Below are 24,822 nucleotides of genomic sequence, written 5' to 3'. Positions count from 1 at the left end.
CAAATCCTTGTTTTTGTTCTTACTCCGATATAGAAGAGAAAACAGTATACCAATACCCTTCCCTGTCGCGTGCCCTTTGTTTTATAATCTATCAGTGTTACTGCGCATCCTTCCGTTTCTACTACCGACTCTCTTTGGAAGGAGTAAACAACAAACCCATGTAAGTTGAGTTCAGGTTCCGCTTTTCTCTTTCGTCTATTCCATGCCTCTTTTTCTTTCTCCTTCCTTTATGCACAACCAAACCCCAAAACCCGGTTTCAATTCGATTACCTTTTATTCTCTATTTATTGTTCATAATTATAATTATTTGATTTGATAATACGCGGTGATGTGTTTTCCCTTCAGTGGCTCATTCTACTTAATTGGGATTGGGAAGAAGAACACGCATTATTCGTCGTTGGATTCAACTTTTAGCTGCTCTCACTCTTTCACTCACTTTTTGTTAAGGTTGCTTCGGATTTCCTCTGTGCTTTGTTATCTCTTGCTTTTCAAATTTTCAATTTCTTTTTGAGGCGGATTTTGATATATTGTTGTTAGGTTACATGAGATGAGACCCAGAGTCTTTTGGGTTATTTGTGTTAGTTTTGGTGGCTTAGTTGAGAAAGTGGGCACTGCATTTTACGATTTTTATAATAGCTGAACGCATGTCTATGTTTGTGCCTTTGATGTTTGTAGGATGAGTACTAGCTGATGGGATTCATATTGGATGTGTTTTCTATGCCTTTCTGTGGTGCTAGAATTCTTTGTTTTGGAGGACTGTATGTGAAGTTGAAATTGGAACTAAATTGTTTTTGAGAATGAGAAATGCTTATGTGAAGAATTTAGGGACGTTACGAAAGTTGTAATTTTTTACGGAATTTCTGACTTGAGGATATGATTTTTTTAATTTTCTTTTGGCAGTCTTCATTTGCCAATGCAAGGATGAGCTCGTTTTCAATCACGCGGAAGAAGACGCCGTTCCAGAAGCACAGAGAAGAGGAAGAGGCAAAGAAGAAGGTAGGGTTTATATACCCAAGTTAGTTAGTTATTGTTTGAGTTTGGAAAAAGCTTTCTGGTTATTATCATATTGAAATTTGTCTTGTACAGAGAGCAGAAGATGAGACTGCTCGATTATATGCCGAGTTTGTAGAGTCATTTCAAGGAGATACTACACCCGGGTCAAAGACTTTTGTTCGAGGAGGAACAATTAATCCCAATGATAGATTTAAAGATGATTCTGAGGGTTAGTATGACTCATGAATTCTGTATTTCTTGCCCCTCCTTTTATCTTATATTCCTTTTGCCTCGTCTATTGGAAGTCTTGATTATCTATGTTTTTCATGTTCTGGATATACATAGTTTTTTGCTATTATTTTGTATAATAATGTTAATAAAAGTATGGGCCTTTTTTATTCATTCGCGGATGACAGGTGAAAAGTCCAAAGATGGGGTATCTGGTCCAAAGAAGGGAAGTAGGTAAATAAATGCTTTTGATTGACCATGTTTCTGTGCTCTTTAATCAGGCATCAGTAAGTAGGGAAAATACATGTCTTTAAGGTATAGCTTTATTTAGGTCTGTTCTTCTAGCCATAATGAATTGAATATTCCAATTTAGTTTTTATGATGATACATTTGGTGATGCATATTTTTTTTATTAGTACATTATGTGATCATGTGATTAATGTATTTTATTTTTTTTAGGGGGGGATGGGGTTATAATTGTGGTATCATTTGGATTTTTCAGGCATAAGCTATAGTATTTTCAACTCTCCTAATGTGTGGCATGATCTATTTGCATAGAAGAAACACCTTTTTAGATAAATAACTTAAATTCCTTAATCCTTATGACATTGAAGGTCATCTCATTTTATAAATCCAAAACAAAAGCTCATTCTAGTTAGTTATCTGATGATGATATAAAAATTAGAATTGTCTGTGACAACTGAGAAGATTAAATTATTTGTCAAATTTGGGTTAATGTATTTGTAATTGTCAAAGGCAAACTGCTTAAGTATATCCCTGCCAATCAAATTAATATTTTAGTATTGCTTTGCTTCATGGACATCTGATGAAATTGGAATAATAGATAAACCATTATGCCAGAAAACTATATAAGTGAATTTGTTGTAGCTTGTTAAGGAACTTTGGTGTTATGATTACGAAACTTAGTGGAATGGTTGATCTTGTTTGCAGTTTCATTTCATTTTCCTTGCAATTATGAATTGTTTTGTAGTTTTTTTAAATCTAGATAAAACATATATTACTTATATTTTTTATTGCTATATTAATGTGTAAAGCTTTTGAGATGAGGTGCTAGAAGGGTACTGTGCCTATTGTTGGTTGAGACACTTCCCTTTAGTTAGGTGCACTCCTTTGGCACCTTGGGTGCACCTCCCTGGTTCAGGCGAGGTGTGCCTTTAGCACCTTATTGATTCAGGGATAGCCTTTGAACTAGAGTACTAGACAATTCTATTTTCTCCACCATCTTAGAGAATGAAAGATTCTTCAAATGTGAAGATGGCTTTAATCGAAGTTTGATGAAACTATTTTGGGATACAGAATTGGTGTGGGAGACCAAGCAAATTAAGCCGAGTCTATTATTATATTATTATTAACAGTAATAGACTAATAGGTGGTTCTTTGGAAGCTTATTGCATATATCTCTCTAATTTAATGAAAAATTATACTTTGTAGAGAGAAATATAAAACTTAGAGGTAATTCAATTGAAAATTCATCTGTGGAGGTTTGCGAGTGAATAATGCTCTGAGCATCCATCTATGAAACTGTCTCCCACATTGAAAGAAAGAGTTACAAGATACAGAGATGGGGCAACCCTCTTAGTTATTTTGTAATACTCCATTACTTTTCTAGATTTAATTAAGTCCCAAGTTTTTGGTGTCATTGACCATCATATAGAGATTCAAGGCCTGAAGATCTGCTTGAAAATGGAGGGGGCGTGAAGGGATGGAAATGAATTCTTTTGGAGAGGAAAAATGTTATCTCCAGTTTTTACGTGGGATGCTTTTGGTTGATGTGTTATAATAGGTTGGAAAATAACATGTGGGTTCTATTTGGTATTAGAAAATGGTACATTTTGTTTCCCTTAAACGTGTGGAATCACGAACTACAGAATAGTGTTCCAATATGTTCTTTGCACCAAACAGGCAAACACTACCATAGATATCTGCAACATCTTTTATTTATTTTTATTGGAAAAGAATGAATAATTTTTCCACCAAAAATGTGGAGAATGCTAACTTCCACACAGATTTTGAGGTTGTGTGTGCGTGCAAATGGAGCATACCTCTTGTGGTAAATATAAAGTTTATTGAGGGCTAGACTAAAATGGGTGCACACAAATGAGATGCTAATGGGAGAAGGGTGGAAAATGTCTGACCTCATCCTCTGTTCCAGACAAAATTTTGTCATAGTTTCAGTCCTGAACTTGATCTTGCCCCACCGGTCTGAGTTCTAGTTGCTCTAGCTCCGTTGGTTTTTTTGTTTCAAATGAAATCTGGCCTTGGCTTTGTACCAATCATAGTCTTGCTGTGATCAACTTGAAGTCTTTGGCATCTTTGAGATAGCACGGAATCCATGCTTGGTGTTGTCGATATCATACATATGTATAAATATATGTCTCAAATTTGCTGCTCTTAAGAAAATGGTTTAAGGCCTAACTCAACCTTATAAAACCATCTTATAAGGTGAAAGCTGAGGACTCTTTACTTATATATTCTTTGTTGACTTTATTTCTAGTAGATGTGATACTTGAATTTTTTCTAATACACCCCTTCATATCCAATATTAATGGGTTTGGTGTGTGGATAAATGGTGGTTGATCTATTTTTAATAATCTAGGATAGGCGAATCTTGGATTTTTTTCCCAATACCTCTCCTTACTTTACGCCTAGGATTATTAGACATGATGCATGCATAAATGTTGATTGATCCTTTTATTTTTATTTTTATTTTTTATTATTGAATATATGGCAACTCTAATACCATTTTTCAAAAGGGGTTTGGAGCCTAACTTAACCTTACAAAATTAGCTTGTAAGGTGAAAATTTCTCCCCACTTCTAGTCAATGTGAGAGTTGAGTTTTTTTTTCTTTTTCCAATAGTTGCGGGTTATTGGTTATTGCTCAAACTCCAGTGAAAAGCTTCTTCTAATAATTGCTCCAATCAACTACTTGTATTCGATTAGTGAGAAACTCGGCTATTCGAACTTCCTGCCATAGAAACAGCAAGTAGTGCCACAATCTTGAAGGCTCATTGTGTTCATCAATTGGCTCAACCAGAAATTCCAGTTCAGTTTCTGTACGATGAAGATCATGAGCTATTGTTATTGGTTAGCCTTGTGTATCAAACTAGGGAATTGCAAGATCAACTTCTCCGTACTTGGCTGCAATCTTCCCTCACTGCATCGATTCTGACTTGCATAATTAGTTGTACATACTCCTATCAGCTATGGAACAAAATCCATACCCACTTCAATTCTCACACCAAAGCGTGGTCGAGGCAACTCAGAACCAAGCTTTGCCATGTCAAGAAAATAGACCAAATTGTTTCAGAATTTCTTCTGAGAAGCAATGCTATTGCAGCTTGTCTAAAGTTGATTGGTGGCCTTGCTCTGATACTATGTTAGAATGGCAAGATAGAATGTCAAACTGAAAATTGGTATTATTGATTATCTGAGTGTGATGTACAAGGGTGCTATTTATTTACAATTGTTTACATAGCATCAACTCTAACCAACTCTAACAAAAAGATAACTAACTCTGACAGTGATAGTTGTAACTGATTGAGTGTGAACAGACTTACACAACATATATATATATGTGTGTGTGTGTGCATTATATTTATTTATAACAAGCTTTGACTTGAGGAGTTATGGTGGTGTTAGAATTACCACCTGTTCATCTTTCTCATGTATCACATGTTAAATTCATTTAGTGTGTCATATTGTATGATTATATTATAGTACCTACTACCTACTTATTCGTAGCCTAGGAAATAGTGTACCCATTTAGTCTGTATGTGCAGTGCACATGTGCACATGTATGAAGTATTGCATGGTACCAAAATATATTTTCTTCAACACAACAATTCTGTCTTAAATTTATCCTCCTCTATTCAACAAATATAATACAAGGACATGGGGATATGGTTTAAAATTATAGGATGTTAAATTGCTATAATACTATGGATAAAATACATATAAAATTAACAGAAAACACAAACTTTAAATCAGGAGAATCAATATTTTAAAAGTGAGAATGAATAATTGATATAATTTTTGTGATATTCCCATCTGATTTGGTATAAGTTGAAAACGTAGAGGTAAAATCCTGTAAAATACAACTACAAGTATTTGAAGCTTTTGAAAAGTGTCCAAGTTGAATGTGTATAGGTATGACATGGGCAAAGTTTCTGTTGGAAGTGTTTGTGCTTCCTTGCAGGCTAGGCTATGGCTATGCATCTATGGCCATGTGAACTTGAATTTAAGTTTTCTTGTGGTCAAAACTCAAGCATGGGGGTTTGGGGCCGATTTTAAGCCAAGTGCATGGAAATATTTTGGTTTTATGAGGTTAAAGACTTATTAGCCCTCATGCCCTATTATATATGAACTGTAAATTTTTTTCCTAACACCCGTACAATGTTGTATGTGAATCCAGTTCTTTTGGATTGAATGCCTGTAAGATCATCTGCATTCAATTTTTACCCTTCACCATTGCAGCCATTGCCATTAAAGAATGGAGAACCTTTGAATTGATTCAACTACTCAAACTTCACCTCATCCCAAAACACCCTGAACTGTTTTTCTAATGAAGCACTCAAACCTCCTCAATAATCCATGCAAAACTCAGGTGTAACCAACCTCATTCATGGTTCTCATCTCTGAAACCAATTCAATGCCCTTCCTTTGCAACAAAACACTTGTACTACCTTCTTTGCCTCTGGAATCCAGTTAACATCATCATCCGAAGGTATCCTCACTCGTGAAATAAGGCACTTTAGACCCTTATTTCCGCCTGGTCTTCTTGATTCCTTTTTGCCATCAAATCTGTCACTATTGTTTCACCCTTCATTACTGCCTCCACTTTCTGGGTCAACCCTTCTGTTTTTAACTTCTATGTCTATCATTTCCATCTGTAATTGCATAGTCTCCTGGATAGAAGCCTGGATGCTGTCTAACCTCCACTCCTCCATTTTCATTCTGTTCTCCATATCTGTTAGTTTCATCTTGAGGCTTCTGAGGACCAGGATCTCCAATACCAACTGATAGGAATTCAAATATTTGATTACAAGAAAAAATGGGAATATATCCCGTATAACAGAGATAAGTGATTGGAACCACTACAACATTACTACTCAGAAAATTTGTTGCTCATTCCTTGAATAGGGCTAACTTGATAACTTCCTTTATGATAAAACCCTTTGGGCTCCAAAGCTCCCTTTAACGTCAAGTCTTTTATTTGGACTCTGATGCTTAATAAAATTAATGCTAATGAAATATTGCAGGTTGCTAAGCTGCATATGTCTCTTTCCCTATGTGGGTTGGCTAACAGGTTCCATATTTGTTCTTACACTCCCCTGTTTATCTGAGCCCCTTATTTGGCCGTTTTGATAAATGTTGTGTGATAGGTCTTTGAGCCACTTTTGATCACATCCTTATTATGTCTTTGGTAGAAATGGCGAGGCTAGTTTTTGTGGCAATACTTGTTTATGCATTTAGTTGGAGCCAATGTAGTCAGAATCGAGATCCTGCTTGGTATCAAAAGGGTAGGGAACACGTAATTTGTGTAATGATAACACAATTGCGAGATCCTACTAAAATACAAAATTATGTTTAAACATATACATGTGTTAGAAAGTCTCCTTAATTCTGCTCATCCCTAACTGGCTTTAGTTGTGACCTCTTTGGGAGTTGCCTTAATTGTAGCTTCAAGGGTGGTGTTAAGTCCCACAATGACTAGACATATGACTCAAAGCTTATAAAGCTTGAACAATCCTCACAATAAAGCTGGTTTTGTGAGCTTGAGTTAGGTTGTAAGTTCAAATTCTAAGAATAAGTATAAAAAATAATGCAACTCTGGAAAATTATCTTAAAATAACTACTAACATTTAAATAAACTTAAATCAACTATGTGTAAGATGCAATTTCACAACTTAAGCTAAAGTTACAAGTTAACAATTTCAAATATAAAAGATGCAAGTTATTTGACTCGTATGAAACTCAATATGTTGAAGAAGTCCTGAACAGAGAAAGCAGCACAATGCCAAAACAATCAAAACAGAGTGCAGAGAACCAAAATATAGAAGTTATTTGTGATTGCATGATCCAGCCAATCCTAAAGGTGTGACTGTGTGATCTTACTGATCCCTCTAAAACATGTTATGCATCATGATCAATGTCATTGATGATAGTCAGAGAAATTGTAGAATTGTATGATCTTATGAGTAAGACTGATTTTGACTATGATGATTAGAGGGTAGATTTCATCCTTTAGGTCTATATGGCACATTTGATTTGGGATAAGATTAGGCTTCTAAGAATTTGGGCTTAGGGTCCAACTCAACCTCACTAATTTGACTTGCGAGGTGAGAATTGTCCAAGCTTTATAAGCTCTATTTAAGTCATTTGTAGTCGATGAGACTCTAAACACCTAATCTGCTATATCATATGGCAGATAGCATCCTGGGAAAATAGTGCATGTCACGTAGCAGTTGAAATATATATACATATATATATATATATATATATATATATTTTTTTTTTGTGTGTGTTTGTGTGGATTTAAGGAATTCCATAGGGCAATAGATTGTGTGTAATTGAGGAAGCCCCCAAAGATGCTGCAATTAGAGCAGGCCACTAGTGACTGCAAATAAGGAGGCTAGGATATTTTCCTGGTGCATGGCAATGCATGTGGCTCAACAATGGGTACTCTAATACTATTTTAGAATTTGGGCTTAGACCCACCGAATTGGTTTATGAGGTGAGGATTGCAGGCAACACCCAAAGAGGCTGCAATTGAAGTGGGCTAGGTGTGGCTGCAATTAAGTCAGCTTTCCATCAAGGCACTCATCTTGTTAGTGTAAAGCACAACCTTTTTTAATGGGGTTCTCTGACATATACATGCAGAGATTGGGCAGTTTTGCTTGGTTGATTTTCTGTGTTCTTTGTTGTTTTATTTCTTGATTTTATGCTGATGAGGATTCCTTATCCTCCCGATTCTATTTATTTATTTATTTTTTTCCTCTTAATGGGTTTATTCTCTTATAAAAAATTGAAGAAATGTACTGCATATAGAGATGTTTTATTTTTATTATTAACATTTTTAGGGTTATACCATGGGTGATGAGACATTTCTGATTAGCATTTGAGTGTAGTGCTTTTTATGTGGCAACTCAGTATGCCCCATTCCAGAATAACTGGATTACTGAGATGAGTTGTCCTGAGGACACAGTTTATTTGAACCAAAGCCATTGCTTTCATAGAAAAAATGTATTCAATTATGAATTTTAGTGATATTAGGTTCCATAAAAGCAACCAGTTAAGTAAGAATAACTTGTTAGTTCTTTCCTCATTTCTTAATAATTGACAATTGTTTCCCTTATTGTTTGATGGATGTTGAGGGGAGGGTGTCTTTTGCTGAATTAAGGGGGATTGCCTGTAGTTCCCTGTGTGTAGGTTCTGCTTTGTGATGGTCCTTGTGTATGGTGTTCTGCTCCCTCAAGCTTTTTGTCTTATGAATAAAATATTTGTTCTATGTCAGTAATTTGAATTTACAGTTAAGCTTTGCAAATTGTGAATATTAGTTGAGATGTGAACTTAGTGTATTATGAAAGATTTTGCTGGAGTATCCAGTGGTAATTCCTGAAGTTACTAATTAGATGTAAAGTACCCCGTTGAGGGAGTGCTTTGAAAATGATGGATCCAATAATTCTCAATACTTTTATTTAGTTCAAATATTTTTTAGTGAATTAATATGGAAGTTTATCATTTATTTTTCTTTGCAGGTATGTACCATCTTTTATTCCACCTCCAATGGCAACCAAGGGGAAAGAATCTGAAAGGAAAGTCTGTATCTCAATTGAATCTTTGACCTCTGATTTTATTTTCCAGTTCTGATGTATCCACATATAATGGTTGTTTGTTGTAATTTGTAGAAAGAGGAGGAAAAGCCAAAGGAGAAAGAGAAAGGGAAGTCAAGAAACATTGATCATTTTATGGAGGAGCTAAAGCATGAGCAAGAGATGAGGGAGAAGCGAAATCAAGAACGCGAACATTGGCGTGATGGGCGTCATGCAGACCATTCCACTGTAAGTTTTTCCTGTTAACATGCTGCTCTTGGTGGTAGTTGGATTTTGGGTCTCTCTTTCTTTAAATGCATAGGACTTTTTTATTGTTTGTTGATTTGTCTTTGGTGTTATTGTGAAATGCTGTTGGGTAAGACTAAAGGTTAACAGTACATATGCATGCTAACTTTATATTATAGTGCATTAATGTGTGGTTGTATACTGTAGTGCTGTAGCATATTAATGTGTTCTGTACTGTAGCATGTATTAGTCTGGTAGCTGACATTTATTAACTAAAACAACAGATCATCTACTATCTAATTGCCTAGTTCTGTTACCATCCTCGTTTAATCTGTTATAAAAGTACTGATTCAGTTGTAACAGTATCTTCTACACAGTTCCTTATATATTCAGAGTTTTAATCTGAATACATATTGTGTTTCACTTTGTATCTATGGAACCAGAACACTTCAAAATTATACCGAATTTCCTTCTGTTAAAATCTCACTTTTCCTCAGTTTCTCCTCAGGTAAATCTCCTAAGTATAAGATAAACTACCATAGAATCTTGGTTTTATCTTCCTTATGCTTTGATTTCTTTTGCCTGTTTTTATTTTTATGCATGGCATATATTACCCTATGTATTTTATAAGTTACATGATGAAAACAATTATCAGTATGTGCCGATTCTTAGAATTTTATTTTATTTCTTGTGCCCAATAAATTTATGAAGCAGTTCCACTGATAGTTTTTACCCTTAAACAGTCCAGTCGCTTTGATGAGCTGCCTGATGACTTTGACCCAAGTGGGAAACTTCCAGGATCATTTGATGATGGTGATCCCCAAACTACAAATCTTTATGTCGGAAATCTCTCACCCAAGGTTTGAGCATCCCCCTCAGTAAATAACGGGCTTTGTTGTTCTTTGAGAATTAAGGACATGCTAGTCTCATCATGGCAGTTTTATAATTGTAGGTTGATGAAAATTTCCTTCTCCGTACTTTTGGGAGATTTGGACCTATTGCTAGTGTGAAGATTATGTGGCCAAGGACAGAGGAAGAGCGAAGGCGGCAAAGAAATTGTGGCTTTGTAGCTTTCATGAACAGAGCTGATGGACAGGCAGCAAAAGATGAAATGCAAGGTCTGTTGTATATCTGTATAAAATCAGAAAATGAGATCTTAAAGAGAATGACCTTTATATTTCTTTTTATTGTGTATATTGTTGCTGGTTTGCTTCCACGCTGCTATGTTAAATTACTAAAAATTTGAATATCAAATTCATATTAATTCTCTTCAAATGATATATTCAAAAGATCTACATATTTTCATCTGTCCATAATTCTGCATAGTTTGTGTTTGGTAGGCATATAACTCAATTGTCTGCAGGGGTATTGTTACAGTATTGTGTCATTTGTGTGTTATATTCACTTACTGGAGGCAGGCAGGGGGAGTTGTATAGTTTTAGCAATGTGGATATATATATATATTTTTATATATTTTATTATTTATTAATATTGAATTGCTGAGGATGTGATGGTTGATATTATTTTAAGAATTAAGAGAAGTTTTGGCTTGAAGAGTTTTTGGTACATTTTTATGCAGTGCTAGGAATTAGAGATGCTATCTTGCTATTGGACTACAAAATGTGCTGTAGAATGTCATATTAGATTGGTTAGAATTTAGTGGAGATAAACGTTGTGTTGTATCATTTACCTTGTAATTTGGGAGGGGGTTAGGGGGAGTGATAGAGAGTAGGCCAAAATCATCATAGCCATATAGGTAGACAACAAGGGTGAATACTACACCTACCTCGGGTTCATGCAAGGTGTCATTATTCAGGTACACCTGACCTAGGTGGACATTTGGTCTGAATTGCTAGCACTCATGCCAAACTTATCCTGTATTTTGCTATTATAACTGGTTGTAATGTTATATTATATCTAATTGAGGTTTGTTTTGATTTCTTATTTAATTTTAAAGCATGGATAGTTAACATCTGTTACGATAATAATGATAACTCTTAATTTGTTAGGAACTCGGTCAATGATTGCTTTTCATATATGTAAATATCAACTATGTTTTAAGCATGTATAATCATCTAGTTTTTGCTTCTAAAAATATGTTAGCACAATGCTGAGAACAAATATTTGTGCAGGAGTTGTGGTTTATGAGTATGAATTGAAAATTGGATGGGGAAAGTCTGTTGCCCTCCCATCGCAAGCACTACCTGCACCTCCACCAGGGCATATGGCTATCAGGAGTAAGGAGGTATTACTGTTAACTTGTTGGAAAAGAAAAAATAGTTAGGGTCTGTTTTCTATTTTCAAAACTGTTTCTATTTTTTAAAACTGATACAAAAATCTTGTTTGATAAGAGTAGTTTCCAAAAACTGTTTTTAAAACTAATCTCCTTTTCACTTTTTAAAATAAAAAATCAGAACATTTTACATTTCTTTTGCTTTTCTATTTTCAGTTTTCTATTATTTACATTCTTCTTTGCTTTGTTACATCTTCTCCCCCTACTATATAAATATTGGATTTTGAAAATTATTTTGTATAATAGGTTTTAAAAAATAAAACACAATCAAACACACACTTAATATGAAGAATTTCTGAGAACAGTTACCATTCAGGTGGTTGTTTAATGTAAAATGAGTAAACACTTCCGAGTTTTTATTTGTTTCATCATTGTAATTACTCCAGTCATCCAAAATAATTCCTAAAGTCAAGTTTTAAACTCGAATTATTTTGTAAACCCCCCTTCCCCTGGCTGTCCTTCCCACCAAAATAAAAAACTCGAAGTAAAGGAACTTAGCCATGTTTTTACACCCCCCTTCCAATATGTTATGATAAAATATTCAGAAGGATAAATATCTTGATTTTTTTTAACATTAAAATATCTGTACACTATCTTCCAAAAGCAAGTTTGCCTATATAAAGCTCAGCCAGTGTATTCAGCTCTTCCCTTTATAACATGCATAGTGGGAACTTAATGGCACAAGGCTTCCCTTTTTCATTAGATGTAAAAATGTTTTACTTGTTTTTATTTGCAGGGTAGTACTGTGATCTTGTCTGGTCCGTCAGGTCCACCAGTAACATCTGTGCCTAATCAGAATTCTGAACTGGTAAATTCTCAGTTTTAGATTGTCTTGATTTCTTTAAGTCTATAACTTATTGTAGTGTGATGCAGGGATTAAAAACAAAAATCATTATTAAGTTTGTAATTGTATGTTAAACAATAATTTGATGTGTTCATTGCGATTATTTCTTTTGGAACATGTATATTTTATCTTTCTGTTTTTAATGTTAAGTATCATCATTTGCCTTGTTTTTTCATGGATAAATAATCTTAGTGCCAGATGACAGAAACCAAAACTCCAAGACCTAAAGCACCGAAGTGTTTTGGTGTTACTCTCATTTTGGGGTGCTTTGGTGTATATGTCTGGATAGAAATGTTAGAAATTTCTCTTGCAGGAAGTCTTTTTTTGATTTCATTTGGGATAGTGTAGATTTTTTTAGCTTGTTTTTGGTGCTCTGATGGTCATTTTAGGGGAGTGTTATTAGAGAATAGAATAATAAACACCTTTATTAAGTGTATTGAAGTTAGTTAACTGTCATAGTTAGTTAGAAGTTGGTTATGTTTATATATACGCTTATTGTAATCTTTGCTTTTATCTTTTCATTCATCAATAATACAATTCACTGAATTCTCTAAAACTCTCTCTCATATCTCTCTCTCTCATATGGTATCATCGTGAGCTAGGGTCCGGGAAGTATTTTTCTTCTTCTTCTTTGTCCTCGACTCTACTGTATAGTCTTCTTACATACGACGATTTGTTGTTCTTCGTACCTGCTTCCGCATCGCGCTACGACTGCAATTGATTGCAATTTTTTTTGTTAGTTCATCGTTTCTGACGGCAAACCTTGGGCGTTTGTGTCGTCTTCTTTTTCTGTGTTCGGAATCGTTTCTTTGACGCTCTTTCGTCGTGTTTGGCTGATTCCTTGTTCTGATTGTGCCGTTCTTGCTTGATCGTGTCGCGTTTGGCTGGTTTAGTGTTCGCTGTTTTTGCTCAATTTCGCAAACTTCTATTGTGATATTTTCTGGTTCGTAGCGTCTCTTTTGCTCTCTTCGTCGTCTCTGTTCTTTGTTGATTCTTGAAGATTCTTGCGCGTTTGTCTCCATCTCTGTTTCGTTTGTTCAATGGCTTCCGCTTCTACTCAGGCTTCCTCAACTGTCTCGCACACTTTTTCTCAAAGTGTAACCTGTAAACTTGATGAGAAAAATTTCATGACCTGGCAGCAACAGGTCACGGCTGTAATTCGTGCTCATGACCTTGAGCGGTTTGTTGTTAATCCGAAAATTCCGATGAAATTCCTCACCAGTGAAGACCGTGATGCAAATAATGTTAACCCTGAATACACCACGTGGGATCGCAAGGACTCTCTTCTATTCTCTTGGCTTTTGACTACCCTGTCTGATTCCATTCAAGCAAGAGTGGTCTCCTGTCGTCATTCATACCAGGTTTGGGATATGGTGTTTCAGCATTTTCACTCTCTCACCAAAATTAAAGCCACACAGCTCCGACTTGAACTTCGTACCATCAAGAAAGGTACCAGGACCTGTTCTGAGTATCTCCTTCGAATAAGCACTATAGTTGAAATTCTTGCCTCAATTGGAAGTCCTGTTTCTCCCAGAGAGCATGCTGAATGCATTCTTGGAGGTCTTCCAAGTGACTATGATTCGTTAATCTCCACAATCACAGCGTTTGTCAGTCGTGATGATGCCCTCTCCCCTGGTGAAATTGAAACTATGATCCTTGCTCAAGAAGCGCGGTTGGAACAAGTCAAAACATCTGTAATTCAAGAACCTTTGACAATAAATCTGGCTCAAACTACCTCAGCTGTCAATGGAACTCCAAGTGCGAATCTGGCATTTCAGCAGTCCCAAATGCCAAGCGCTCAGCAGAATATGTTTTAGAACCCAGCTTTTGATTCTCAGGGTGGCTACAATACGGGTTTGTCTGGTCAAATCCGTGATGGAGGACGTGGTCGTGGTGGTTCACGTGGTGGCAGAAACCGTGGATCATCAATTCAGTGTCAGATTTGTCATAAAAGAGGACATGAAGCTTCAACTTGCTATCAACGATTTGGTCCCAATGTTTCTCCTTACACTTCTTTTGGATTTGGATCTCCAAATGGTTATGCTCCTCAGAATTTTGGCTTTGGTCTTGGACCTCAAACCGGCTATGGCTCTCACAATTTTGGCTTTCTTCCTAATACTGGAATTCAACCTTTTTCTGGATCTCCTAATGTTTTTGGACATCCAGGATCATCACAGTGGCCTACATATGCATCAGGTGGCTCTTTTAGGTCGATTTTTCCCAATTCTGGCTTCATACCACCTGGTTTTGCATTTCAAGCTACTCCATCTGCCACTCAGCAAGCTCGTTCAAACTCTGCCTCTTCTTCACAACGACCTGTTCCTGTCCTGAACACAGCCACAACTTGGATTCCTGATTCAGGAGCATCACACCATGCTACTCCCGATCCACAACATTTACTTCAAAGTGCTCAATTTACTGGAGCTGAGCACATTGTTATGGCTAATGGCCAAGGTACATCCATTACCTCAATTGGTTCTAATGTGTTTCGGTCCCCTATTCGTTCCTCTACTCTTTTGTCCTTAAAAGATCTTCTCCTTGTTCCCAATTTAACCAAAAATCTGATGAGTGTTTCCAAATTTGCCAAAGACAATAATGTCTACTTTGTATTCTATCCTCACTATTGTGTTGTCAAATCACAGGATTTGAACGAGACTCTTCTTGAAGGAAAACTTGGTGAAGATGGGCTTTATCGGTTTCATCCATCTTTAGCAAAAAGTGAATCACCAAAAGATGATATTCCAGAAAATTCTATTTCCAGTGTTTCTAAACCTTGTATTTTTCTGTCTGAAACATGTAAAGGGGCTGTTCCCACAGTTTACAAACAATGGCACTTGCGGTTAGGGCATCCTCATCATGATGCACTAACTAAAGCTTTAAAATCTTGTAATATTCATGTTCCTCCTATTAATAAAAATTCTGATTTTTGTGATTCATGTTGTGTTGCAAAATCTCATAGACTTCCATCTCAATCTTCAACAACTATCTATTCTAAACCGCTTGAACTTGTTTTTCTTGATGTTTGGGGACCTGCATCATTAGAATCTAGTTGTGGTTATTCTTATTTTTTAACATGCGTGGATGCGTGTACACGTTATATGTGGATCTACCTTCTCCACAAGAAATCGGATGTGTTCTCTCATTTTCTGAATTTTAAGGCTCTTGCGGAAAAACAGTTTAAACATCCTTTGAAATCTGTCCAGACTGATGGTGGTGGTGAATTTCGTCCTATGGTTTCCTATCTTCAACAACAAGGAATTGTTCATAGGCTCACATGTCCGTATGCTCATCACCAAAATGGCATGGTTGAGAGGAGACATAGACATGTTGTTGAACTTGGATTAGCTATGATTCATCATGCCTCACTTCCATTAAAATTTTGGGATCATGCATTCTTGACTGCTACCTATCTAATCAATAGGTTACCATCTTCCTCAATTGATTTTCAATCACCCTACCAAATGATTTACCACAAGAATCCTGATTACCAATTTCTCAAGATCTTTGGCTGCTCTTGTTTTCCCCTACTTAGACCTTATAATCAATACAAAATTCAACCTAGATCCGAGGAGTGTGTCTTTTTGGGATACTCTCCTAGTCACAAAGGTTATAAGTGCTTAAGTAAGTCTGGCCGAATTTACATCAGCAAGGATGTTATTTTTAATGAAATGCGGTTTCCCTATCATGATCTGTTTTCTCCCAAGACCAAAATTACCAACCCTGCAACTTCGGTGTCAACAATTCCTTCTTTAATTTGTGCTCACAATCCTTCTTTGTCAACACCAACTCAGTCTGCATTCAACCCCAACTCAGACTCCTCAAGTTTCAACACCTTGCATTCTGATTCGAGTGCTGGTACTGCTACCTCACCTTCACCTTCACCTTCAGTTTCTCAGCACCAATCATCTGCTACTCCTGTTCTTCCCTCCAACTCATCCTCTGCCAGGCAGCTCAATGTTCATCCAATGATTACTCGCTCCAAGAATGGAATTGTTCAACCTCGAATCACTCCCACACTTTTACTGTCTAACGCAGAACCAAAGACAGCTTTCTCTCACTGACCCTAACTGGTTAAATGCCATGAAAGTTGAAATTAAAGCTCTTCATAACAATCAAACATGGACTTTAGTTGATCTCCCTCCTGGAAGGAAACCCATTGGTTGCAAATGGGTTTTTCGAATTAAGGAAAATCCCGATGGTTCTATCAACAAATACAAAGCCAGACTTGTTGCAAAAGGTTTCCATCAACAACCTGGTATTGATTTTTCAGAGACTTTTTCTCCAGTTGTAAAACCAGTCACCATTCGGACTATTCTCTCTTTGGCAGTTTCCTTTCGATGGCCTCTTCGGCAACTGGACATTAACAATGCATTCCTCAATGGAGTGCTTGAGGAAGACATTTATATGTCTCAGCCTCCTGGTTTTGTTCAATCTGGAAACAAAACCCTTGTTTGTAAGTTGAAAAAGGCACTTTATGGTCTAAAGCAAGCCCCTCGTGCTTGGTTTGACAGACTGACCTCTGTTTTACTTCAATTGGGTTTTACCAAAAGCAAATGTGATCCAAGTCTATTTATTCTCTCTCAGTCCACAGCCACTGTCTACATGCTAGTCTATGTAGATGATATCATTCTTACAGGTACTTCGTCAGACTTGTTGCAAAAATTGGTTAATGAGCTTCATGCCAATTTTTCTCTCAAGGATCTTGGTTCCTTGGACTATTTTTTGGGTATTGAAGTTAAAGCTACTCCTCAAGGTGGACTGTTGTTATCTCAAGACAAGTATATTACGGATCTTCTCACTCGAGTTAAAATGGAGGATTGTAAAGGAATATCTACTCCTATGATTGGTGGTCAACAACTCCCTAAGGATGGCACTTTATTTGATGATCCAACCTTATACAGATCCATTGTTGGTGCTCTGCAATATGCCACAATTACAAGGCCAGAAATTGCTTTTAGTGTTAATAAAGTAAGTCAGTTTATGTGCTTACCAATGGAGGAGCATTGGAAAGTGGTTAAACGGATACTTAGATATCTCAAAGGCACTCTTGGTCATGGTCTGCTGTTCACACCTGCTACATCTACTAATTCTTTTAATCTCACTGCATTCACTGATGCTGACTGGGCAGCTGATCCTAATGATAGACGATCTACCTCAGCTGCGTGCATTTATCTTGGTCCTAATCTTGTATCTTGGTGGTCAAAGAAGCAACTACTTGTTGCACGGTCAAGTACTGAAGCTGAATACAGAGCCTTGGCTCAAGCTGTTACGGAAGTTTTATGGCTTCAATCCCTTCTAAAGGAATTGCACGTCAAATTTAATACTCCCAAAGTACTTTGTGACAATCAAAGTACTGTTTCTTTATCTCACAATCCTGTCCTACACTCAAGGTCTAAGCATATGGAACTTGACATCTTTTTTGTTCGAGAGAAGGTGTTAAGCAAAGCTCTTATTGTCTCCCACATACCTGCTCAACATCAATATGCAGATGTTTTAACTAAAGCTCTGTCACCCAAGAGGTTTATGTTTCTTAGGTCCAAGCTCAATGTGACTGACTCGTCCACTATCTTTCATCCCCCTTGAGCTTGTGGGGGGTATATTAGAGAATAGAATAATAAACACCTTTATTAAGTGTATTGAAGTTAGTTAACTGTCATAGTTAGTTAGAAGTTGGTTATGTTTATATATACGCTTATTGTAATCTTTGCTTTTATCTTTTCATTCATCAATAATACAATTCACTGAATTCTCTAAAACTCTCTCTCATATCTCTCTCTCTCATAAGTGTCTTTGTTAGATCTTTAATGTGATTGACTTGCTCTGTTGCATGGTTCTTCATCTTTGTTTTTCTGCTTTTTATCCTTTTAGCTTTAGCCTTTATAACAATACAAAATACTAGATGTACAATTACTTTATGGTTCTTACCCGTAATATTCCGAATTCATTGGTAGGTTCTAACTCCTAATGTTCCTGATATAATGGTTACACCTCCCGAGGATGAACATCTAAGGCATGTAATTGATACAATGGCTTTGTATGTCCTGGATGGTGGATGTGCTTTCGAACAAGCTATTATGGAGAGGGGTCGTGGCAATCCACTTTTCAACTTCTTGTTTGTTCTTGGCTCAAAGGAACATACCTACTACGTTTGGAGACTCTACTCATTTGCCCAGGTACAACAATTTCCTGTTCGTGAGTATGCCATTTACCTTTTGGCAATGTGTTGATTAAACAAAATGCTCAAGTACTGTGGCAATATATTAACATTAAAGAATCCATAAAAGGAAATTGACATAATGGTTTAACATAGATGTTTTAGAATCGTTGATTGAAAATGTGTTATTTTGCCTGCAATACAGGGTGATACTCTTCAAAGATGGAGGACTGAACCTTTCATCATGATAACGGGTAGTGGAAGGTACTGTAATCATTATTTTCCTTTTTAGGGAGTATGTTGTTCATTATTATTTATTGCCAACAATTAGAAAAGGTAAAAGGAATAAAGAGAATTGGTGGATTGTTGATAGGAACTATTAGTTGGGCAGTTGTGTAGAAAATAATTGCCTTAAAAGTCATATTTATATTAAAAACTCCAGGGTGACAATTATATATAGAAAATAACTACTTTTAGTTATTTATTAGAATCTGTAGGAGGATAGTTATGTTTAGAAAATAATGGTTGGTAGTTATGTATTAGGAGTATATATCTGATTGTAGGTTGTGTAATTAGGCAGTGGGAAGTTATTTGTAATTTGTGATTGAGAATTCTTTTTGTAGGAAACCATTGTCTCTGGGACAGCAAGTGTGTTGCTTTATTATGTGATAAGAGACTTTTACTCTGGAACAACAACTTTGTTGTATTATGTGTTTTTAATGTTCAATATTATATTTTATTACTTTAATCAATTGTTGTTCTATCAATTGTTTTGTTTGTTGTCTTTGAACTGGATGTGTCATTAGAAATAAGTATTATCTAGACAAATATATTTTTCTTTCTCCAGATGGATTCCTCCCCAATTACCAACATCAAAAAGTCCAGAACATGAAAAGGAGGCTGGTTCGACACATGCTGGAGGAAGAAGCAGGGTACTTTTTTTTGTTGTATTTTCAATCAGGATGAACGCAATTTCTCTACCCTGTCTCTCATGATCTACTCGCTTTTTTAACTTTCCTTGTTTGGATCAAATATATTGCAGCGTGTAGAGCCTGAAAGAACACTGACTGATGCACAGAGGGATGAGTTTGAAGATATGCTGCGTGCTTTAACATTAGAGAGAAGCCAGATAAAAGAGGCTATGGGGTTTTCTTTAGATAATGCTGATGCAGCTGGGGAGGTAGTATTGTTATCTTCACCACAGTATAATCAACATTGCTTGGTTTCAGTCAATAAAATTATATTCAACTTATCCATTTTAGCCCTTTTGCTTACTTTGTCCGTTTTTGAAATCATCTATTATTCTGTTCTTGTAAGCCTAACACTTTTTGGTTTGATGGACTTTAGCTCAAATCCAAGTACTGGGCATAGACAGCCTTATGGTGATTCCTTGGGCTTTACCCCAGCAGATCTCGTTACGAATTATTCAATCTATTTACACAACTTTGTACTCTAATAAAAGATACTAAAGTTATCTGGAATTGATCTTTGCTCAAATTTTGTTGGAACGTATTAATTTTTAAATAATATGGTACATTCTTTTAACAAGTTCTCTTCAACTTAAACAAAATTATTGTTGAGTTCAACCCAGCGTTTTGCCTAAGGCTTGGTTCATGGCCTGACCTTGATGTTCCTTCAAGGTGATGCCTTGGCTATGAACAATACCCACAAACAGAAAATTTGGACGATCAACACCATGAATAGTAACTTTGGTTTTCCAAGGGTAGTTTGAAGGAAGAAAAGACTTTAGGCTTGTGGCTTTGGTAGGGTAACTGGGCCTGGTTAAGGGAAGGGAGAACAAAAATGATTGGAAGTTGAATTCGCAGGTTATACATTATGTAGGACTACCAAGGTCCAAATTTAAAATAACAACCCATTAATAAAATCCTATAACTAAGCTGATGCAAAACTGAAAGACCCAAAGTCCTGAACAAAAAATTACTAATGACTTGCAATGAAAAAAATTGTAATATACTGCAGCTTTGCTAGTTGAGCTATTACATTTCTCCAAAGTATGATATTAGGATTTGTATTTGTTTCCCCCTGGTCCTATAGTATTTCTTAATTTATCCTGGCATCATATTGCTAGCTAACTACAGTGGGTTTTTTAGCTCAGGCTCAGCTAAATGCCATAGCTGACATGGGTTTGGCCTGAGAATCCCTGGAGCTATATTTTATATGTACCATTGAACTAAAATATCCTCAGCCTATGCTTAAAATAAGCTCACATGGCTCATACAGTTAGGATAACATTGGAATGCCATGTATGCATTGTTTACCATAAAATTTAAGCTAATCTGATGAATAAAACAAATTACCTGATTTCATAAACAGAAGAAAAAATATGCAGACTTGTCTGCTATTATCATTCTCATGCTATCTTTCATTTTGTATGTTTTGGAGGATGCTTCCTTAATCATATCTACTCTTAACTGCAGATAGTTGAAGTTTTGACTGAATCCTTGACGCTTAAAGAAACCCCTATTCCGACTAAAATTGCAAGACTTATGCTTGTCTCTGATATTCTTCATAATAGTAGTGCTCCTGTAAGAAATGCATCAGCATATCGCACAAAGTTTGAAGCAACATTACCAGACATAATGGAGAGTTTTAATGACCTGTATCGTAGCATTATGGGGCGTATTACTGCTGAAGCCCTAAAGGTAGGCTGAACAATAATAGATTGCCTTGTTATAATTTCTTATTATTCTTTCTTATTCTGTTTGGTGATCTTTGTTTGAAATGTTCCAGGAAAGAGTGATGAAAGTTTTACAAGTGTGGGCCGACTGGTTTCTCTTTTCAGATGCTTATGTGAATGGCTTAAGAGCCACTTTCCTTCGACCTGGGAACTCTGGTGTAACTCCATTCCATTCCATATGTGGTGATGCACCTGAGATTGAGCAGAAGACCACTTCTGATGATACAGTTATTGGTGGCAAGACCAACCAAGATGCTGCATTGGCAATGGGTCGAGGGGCTGCAATGAAGGAGCTAATGAATCTTCCTCTTGCTGAGCTGGAAAGACGGTGCCGACACAATGGATTGTCACTTGTTGGTGGTAGAGAAATGATGGTTGCCCGGTTGCTAAGCCTTGAAGAGGCAGAAAAGCAAAGAGGTTATGAGCTAGATGACGAATTGAAATATGCCCACAACCAAGGGAGTTCTGGGAAATATTCAAGTAATCGGCGAGAAACAAGTGCAGAACCTGAACCAGTAGGACTATCTGCATGGAGCCATTATGGGGATGAAGATTTGCAGTCTCAGGGAAGAAGTTCTGTATCTTTAGCCTCAACCCTTCCTATTCCACAGCCTGAACTTAAAGCCTTCACAAAAAAGGAGAAGAATGATCCAGTTTTGCCAGCCTCTAAATGGGCTCGAGAGGATGATGAGAGTGATGATGAACAAAAGAGAAGTGGAAAAAATCTCGGCTTAAGCTACTCATCTTCTGGTAGTGAGAATGCGGGTGAAGGTCTTATTAAAGCTGATGAATCAGAATCTGCAGCTGATACAAGTTTTCCTGCTCATGCTGACAGTGGAATGAATGAAGAGCAGAGGTTTGTATTATATTTTGCCTTAATTGATCTCTCTTTCATTCTTTCAGTAGTTGATAGTATGACTAGTAGATCATGTCTTTTTGTTCTTCCTTTATACACAACCTACTTTTGATTATTCTTTTTGTGTTTCTTTTTATATTTGATTGTGGTTTTAACTTTCTATCGCTGAAAGTTATTCAAATCTATTATCTCTTTTTGGGGGTGAGGACAGGGAGGGTACAGCTAATTAAAGGTTTATGTTAAATCTGTTTTTTCTTATGGGGCTTACCATGAAATGGTGTACAGGCAAAAGCTGAGACGCTTGGAGGTTGCTTTAATTGAATACCGTGAGTCTCTTGAAGAAAGGGGGATTAAAAATTTGGAGGAAATTGAGAAGAAAGTTCAGTCACATAGGAAACGGCTGCAAGCGGAGTATGGGTTATCAGATTCCGGTGAAGATGGTCAAGGCAATAGTGAGTTCTTTCTATTTCTGAAAGTGATGCAGAAGCAATTGATTTAGCATTTACTGACATCCCAATGATATTTTGAAATTTGAAATTTCAAATGCCTTGTTACACATTGGTTTAGATGTGATATTGCATTTTAATTATCTTACAATTGTCTAGAAAATTAAATAACATTGACAGTCATCTGCTTAAGTACATATAATATTCTGCAATCATGCTAGAAACTAAACAATGTTAATCATTATAAGCTTGGATGTTATTTATATTTCTTACTTGACCTCAGTGACGGTAACCTACTGTAGTTGCATGTGATGATGTTATTGCCTATTTGAGATGGTACCTTTGGAGTTGCTTTTTGAGTGAGATGTGATTTGATGATTAGTATTCAATGGTGTTCATTTTCATTTTAAGTGAGGATGGCCAACCTGGTCTAACTTTGTTAGATTTAATGGCTTTGGTGCTTCCTGGTGTCAGCCCAGTTTCAAATTCTTGATCCACTCCTCTATGAAACAAAGAGGACACATAATTGTTATAATTTTCAGTCAGTAGATGTGCAGAAATGTGGTTTGATAGGAGTAAAAAAGAAGGAATCAGAAGCATGGAGTGAAATCCAGAGTGTATCTAGGCATAACTGTTGTCGTATGCATGCTTTCATACATTTCTGTTTTTAATTCCTTCCTCCAACTGTTTCACCCTTTCCACACTTGCTGCCAATTTCTCTCAAAATGTCATGAAAATATGAAATTATATCGCTGCAAGTGTTGATACTTTTTATTATCCTGCATCAAGCTTTCAAATGATGTAAAAGTTTTAGAATGTGAAGGATTTTGTTTTATTATTTTATAATTGCAGGAAGAACTTCAGAAAGGAGGGATAGGCATGATGTTTCAAGGAAACGACACCGTAGCCGAAGTCCAAGTGGTAGTCCACAGCCAAAATCATCAGGCAAAGACAGAGATAGAGAACATGATTTAGAAAGGGACCGAGACAGACAAAGAGATAGAAGTTATGATTTTGATAATGATCGAGGAAGGGACCGGCATCGGGAAAAGAGTGGAAGCAGAGAGAGGGATGATCATGATAAGGATAGAGGCAGGGATAGGGATAGGGATAGGGACAGAGACAGGAGAAGAAGAACCAAATAAGAACCTTTCAGGTGTTTCAACACAGATCTGTTACCTTGATGATTTGCAGATTGGCTTGCAAGAGTCTGGAGGACAGTTGGCTTTTTGTCTTCATAGGGGGATATTGGCAATGTGATACCTGTTTGGAGATAGGAATGAAACGTCTGCCAGGAAATTGTTACTGTGGACAATCTTTTGAAGTGTCGAGTAGTAACTGGTTCTTGATACCCCCCATAATTTTAACTTATGTAATTTTAAGATTTTAAATCTCGTTAATTTTGCCCGTGAATTAGTGCTTGTTGCTGCACAATGCATATTGAATCAAGAGGGTTCTGTCTACTAATTATTGGGATAAAAACAGGGAGATTCGGCTGACTATATATATGTCTGGTGTTTGTGCGTGCGTACTGGGTAAGGTGTAGTTTAAAACATTTTGGATGTGATCGTTCATTGCATAATGATACATATTAGTATTGTGGACGAATTTTGAATTCCTACGCTAGTTATTTGATAAAATCAATATTGCATAATGATACATAATTATTACCTATAGGACGTATTTCATACATTGGTATTTTTTTCTTGCTAATATAAATATTTTTTTTCCCTTGTTCAGGTACACAGCTCAGTGACTCTAACGAGGTTGGATGTATTGAAACTGCCTCTTGCATGTTTTTAATTAATCAAGTTTTAATTGTTTAAAAACTCGTGGTTGAGTTTGATTGAACTGATCTCTACTGTAGAACAAACCTTTCTTAAGATTGAAAATTATTGATATTAAAAGCATTTATTTACCCGACTTGCTATCGGATGGGGAAAAGTATGTTTTAGTGATTATCAAAGTAACACGTTGGATATACTGATATCAAGTACAAAGCCTAAACTGAATACCGCGTGTTACTGTGTTGAGTCGTTTTGGTTCAAAATTATATTACCCCCAATACACTAAAAATGCGTAATCATCTTTGTGCATAATAATTGAGTAAAAAAGGATTCCTTTTATAAGAATCAAGTGAATTTGAAATTTTTCATTAGAGTAATCGATTTCTCTCTAATGTAATTGGTTACTTTTATCAATGCAAAAATTGATTATCTGTATTAGAAAAC

At 36.3% G+C, this 24,822-nt stretch overlaps 1 protein-coding gene across 2 annotated transcripts; it reads left to right on the top strand.

Annotated features, from left to right (window-relative positions):
* Window positions 1-24,199, top strand: RRC1 (RNA recognition motif (RRM)-containing protein). Of its 2 annotated transcripts, XM_083075058.1 has the most exons (19): window positions 1-160; window positions 346-447; window positions 901-996; window positions 1,087-1,222; window positions 1,410-1,455; window positions 9,001-9,061; window positions 9,151-9,303; window positions 10,044-10,160; window positions 10,253-10,418; window positions 11,433-11,545; window positions 12,330-12,401; window positions 18,389-18,610; window positions 18,797-18,855; window positions 19,439-19,523; window positions 19,634-19,771; window positions 21,030-21,254; window positions 21,343-22,145; window positions 22,431-22,597; window positions 23,444-24,199. In XM_083075058.1, the coding sequence occupies exons 3-19, from the start codon at window positions 922-924 to the stop codon at window positions 23,734-23,736; spliced, it is 2,931 nt and encodes a 976-aa protein (XP_082931184.1). In that variant the 5' UTR covers window positions 1-160; window positions 346-447; window positions 901-921; the 3' UTR covers window positions 23,737-24,199. The 2 variants fall into 2 exon arrangements, with proteins under 2 accessions (XP_082931184.1, XP_082931185.1); XM_083075059.1 differs by lacking the exons at window positions 1-160; window positions 346-447; window positions 901-996; window positions 1,410-1,455 and having other exon boundaries at window positions 1,085-1,222.
* The last annotated feature ends 623 nt before the right edge of the window (window positions 24,200-24,822 follow it).

Source organism: Cajanus cajan, chromosome 5, assembly GCF_000230855.2.
Source record: "Cajanus cajan strain Asha chromosome 5, NIPB_CcT2T_4, whole genome shotgun sequence".
NCBI lineage: Eukaryota > Viridiplantae > Streptophyta > Magnoliopsida > Fabales > Fabaceae > Cajanus > Cajanus cajan.
The sequence above is the reverse complement of the archived record's forward strand: the minus strand, read 5'-3'. Positions and strand labels throughout refer to the sequence as shown.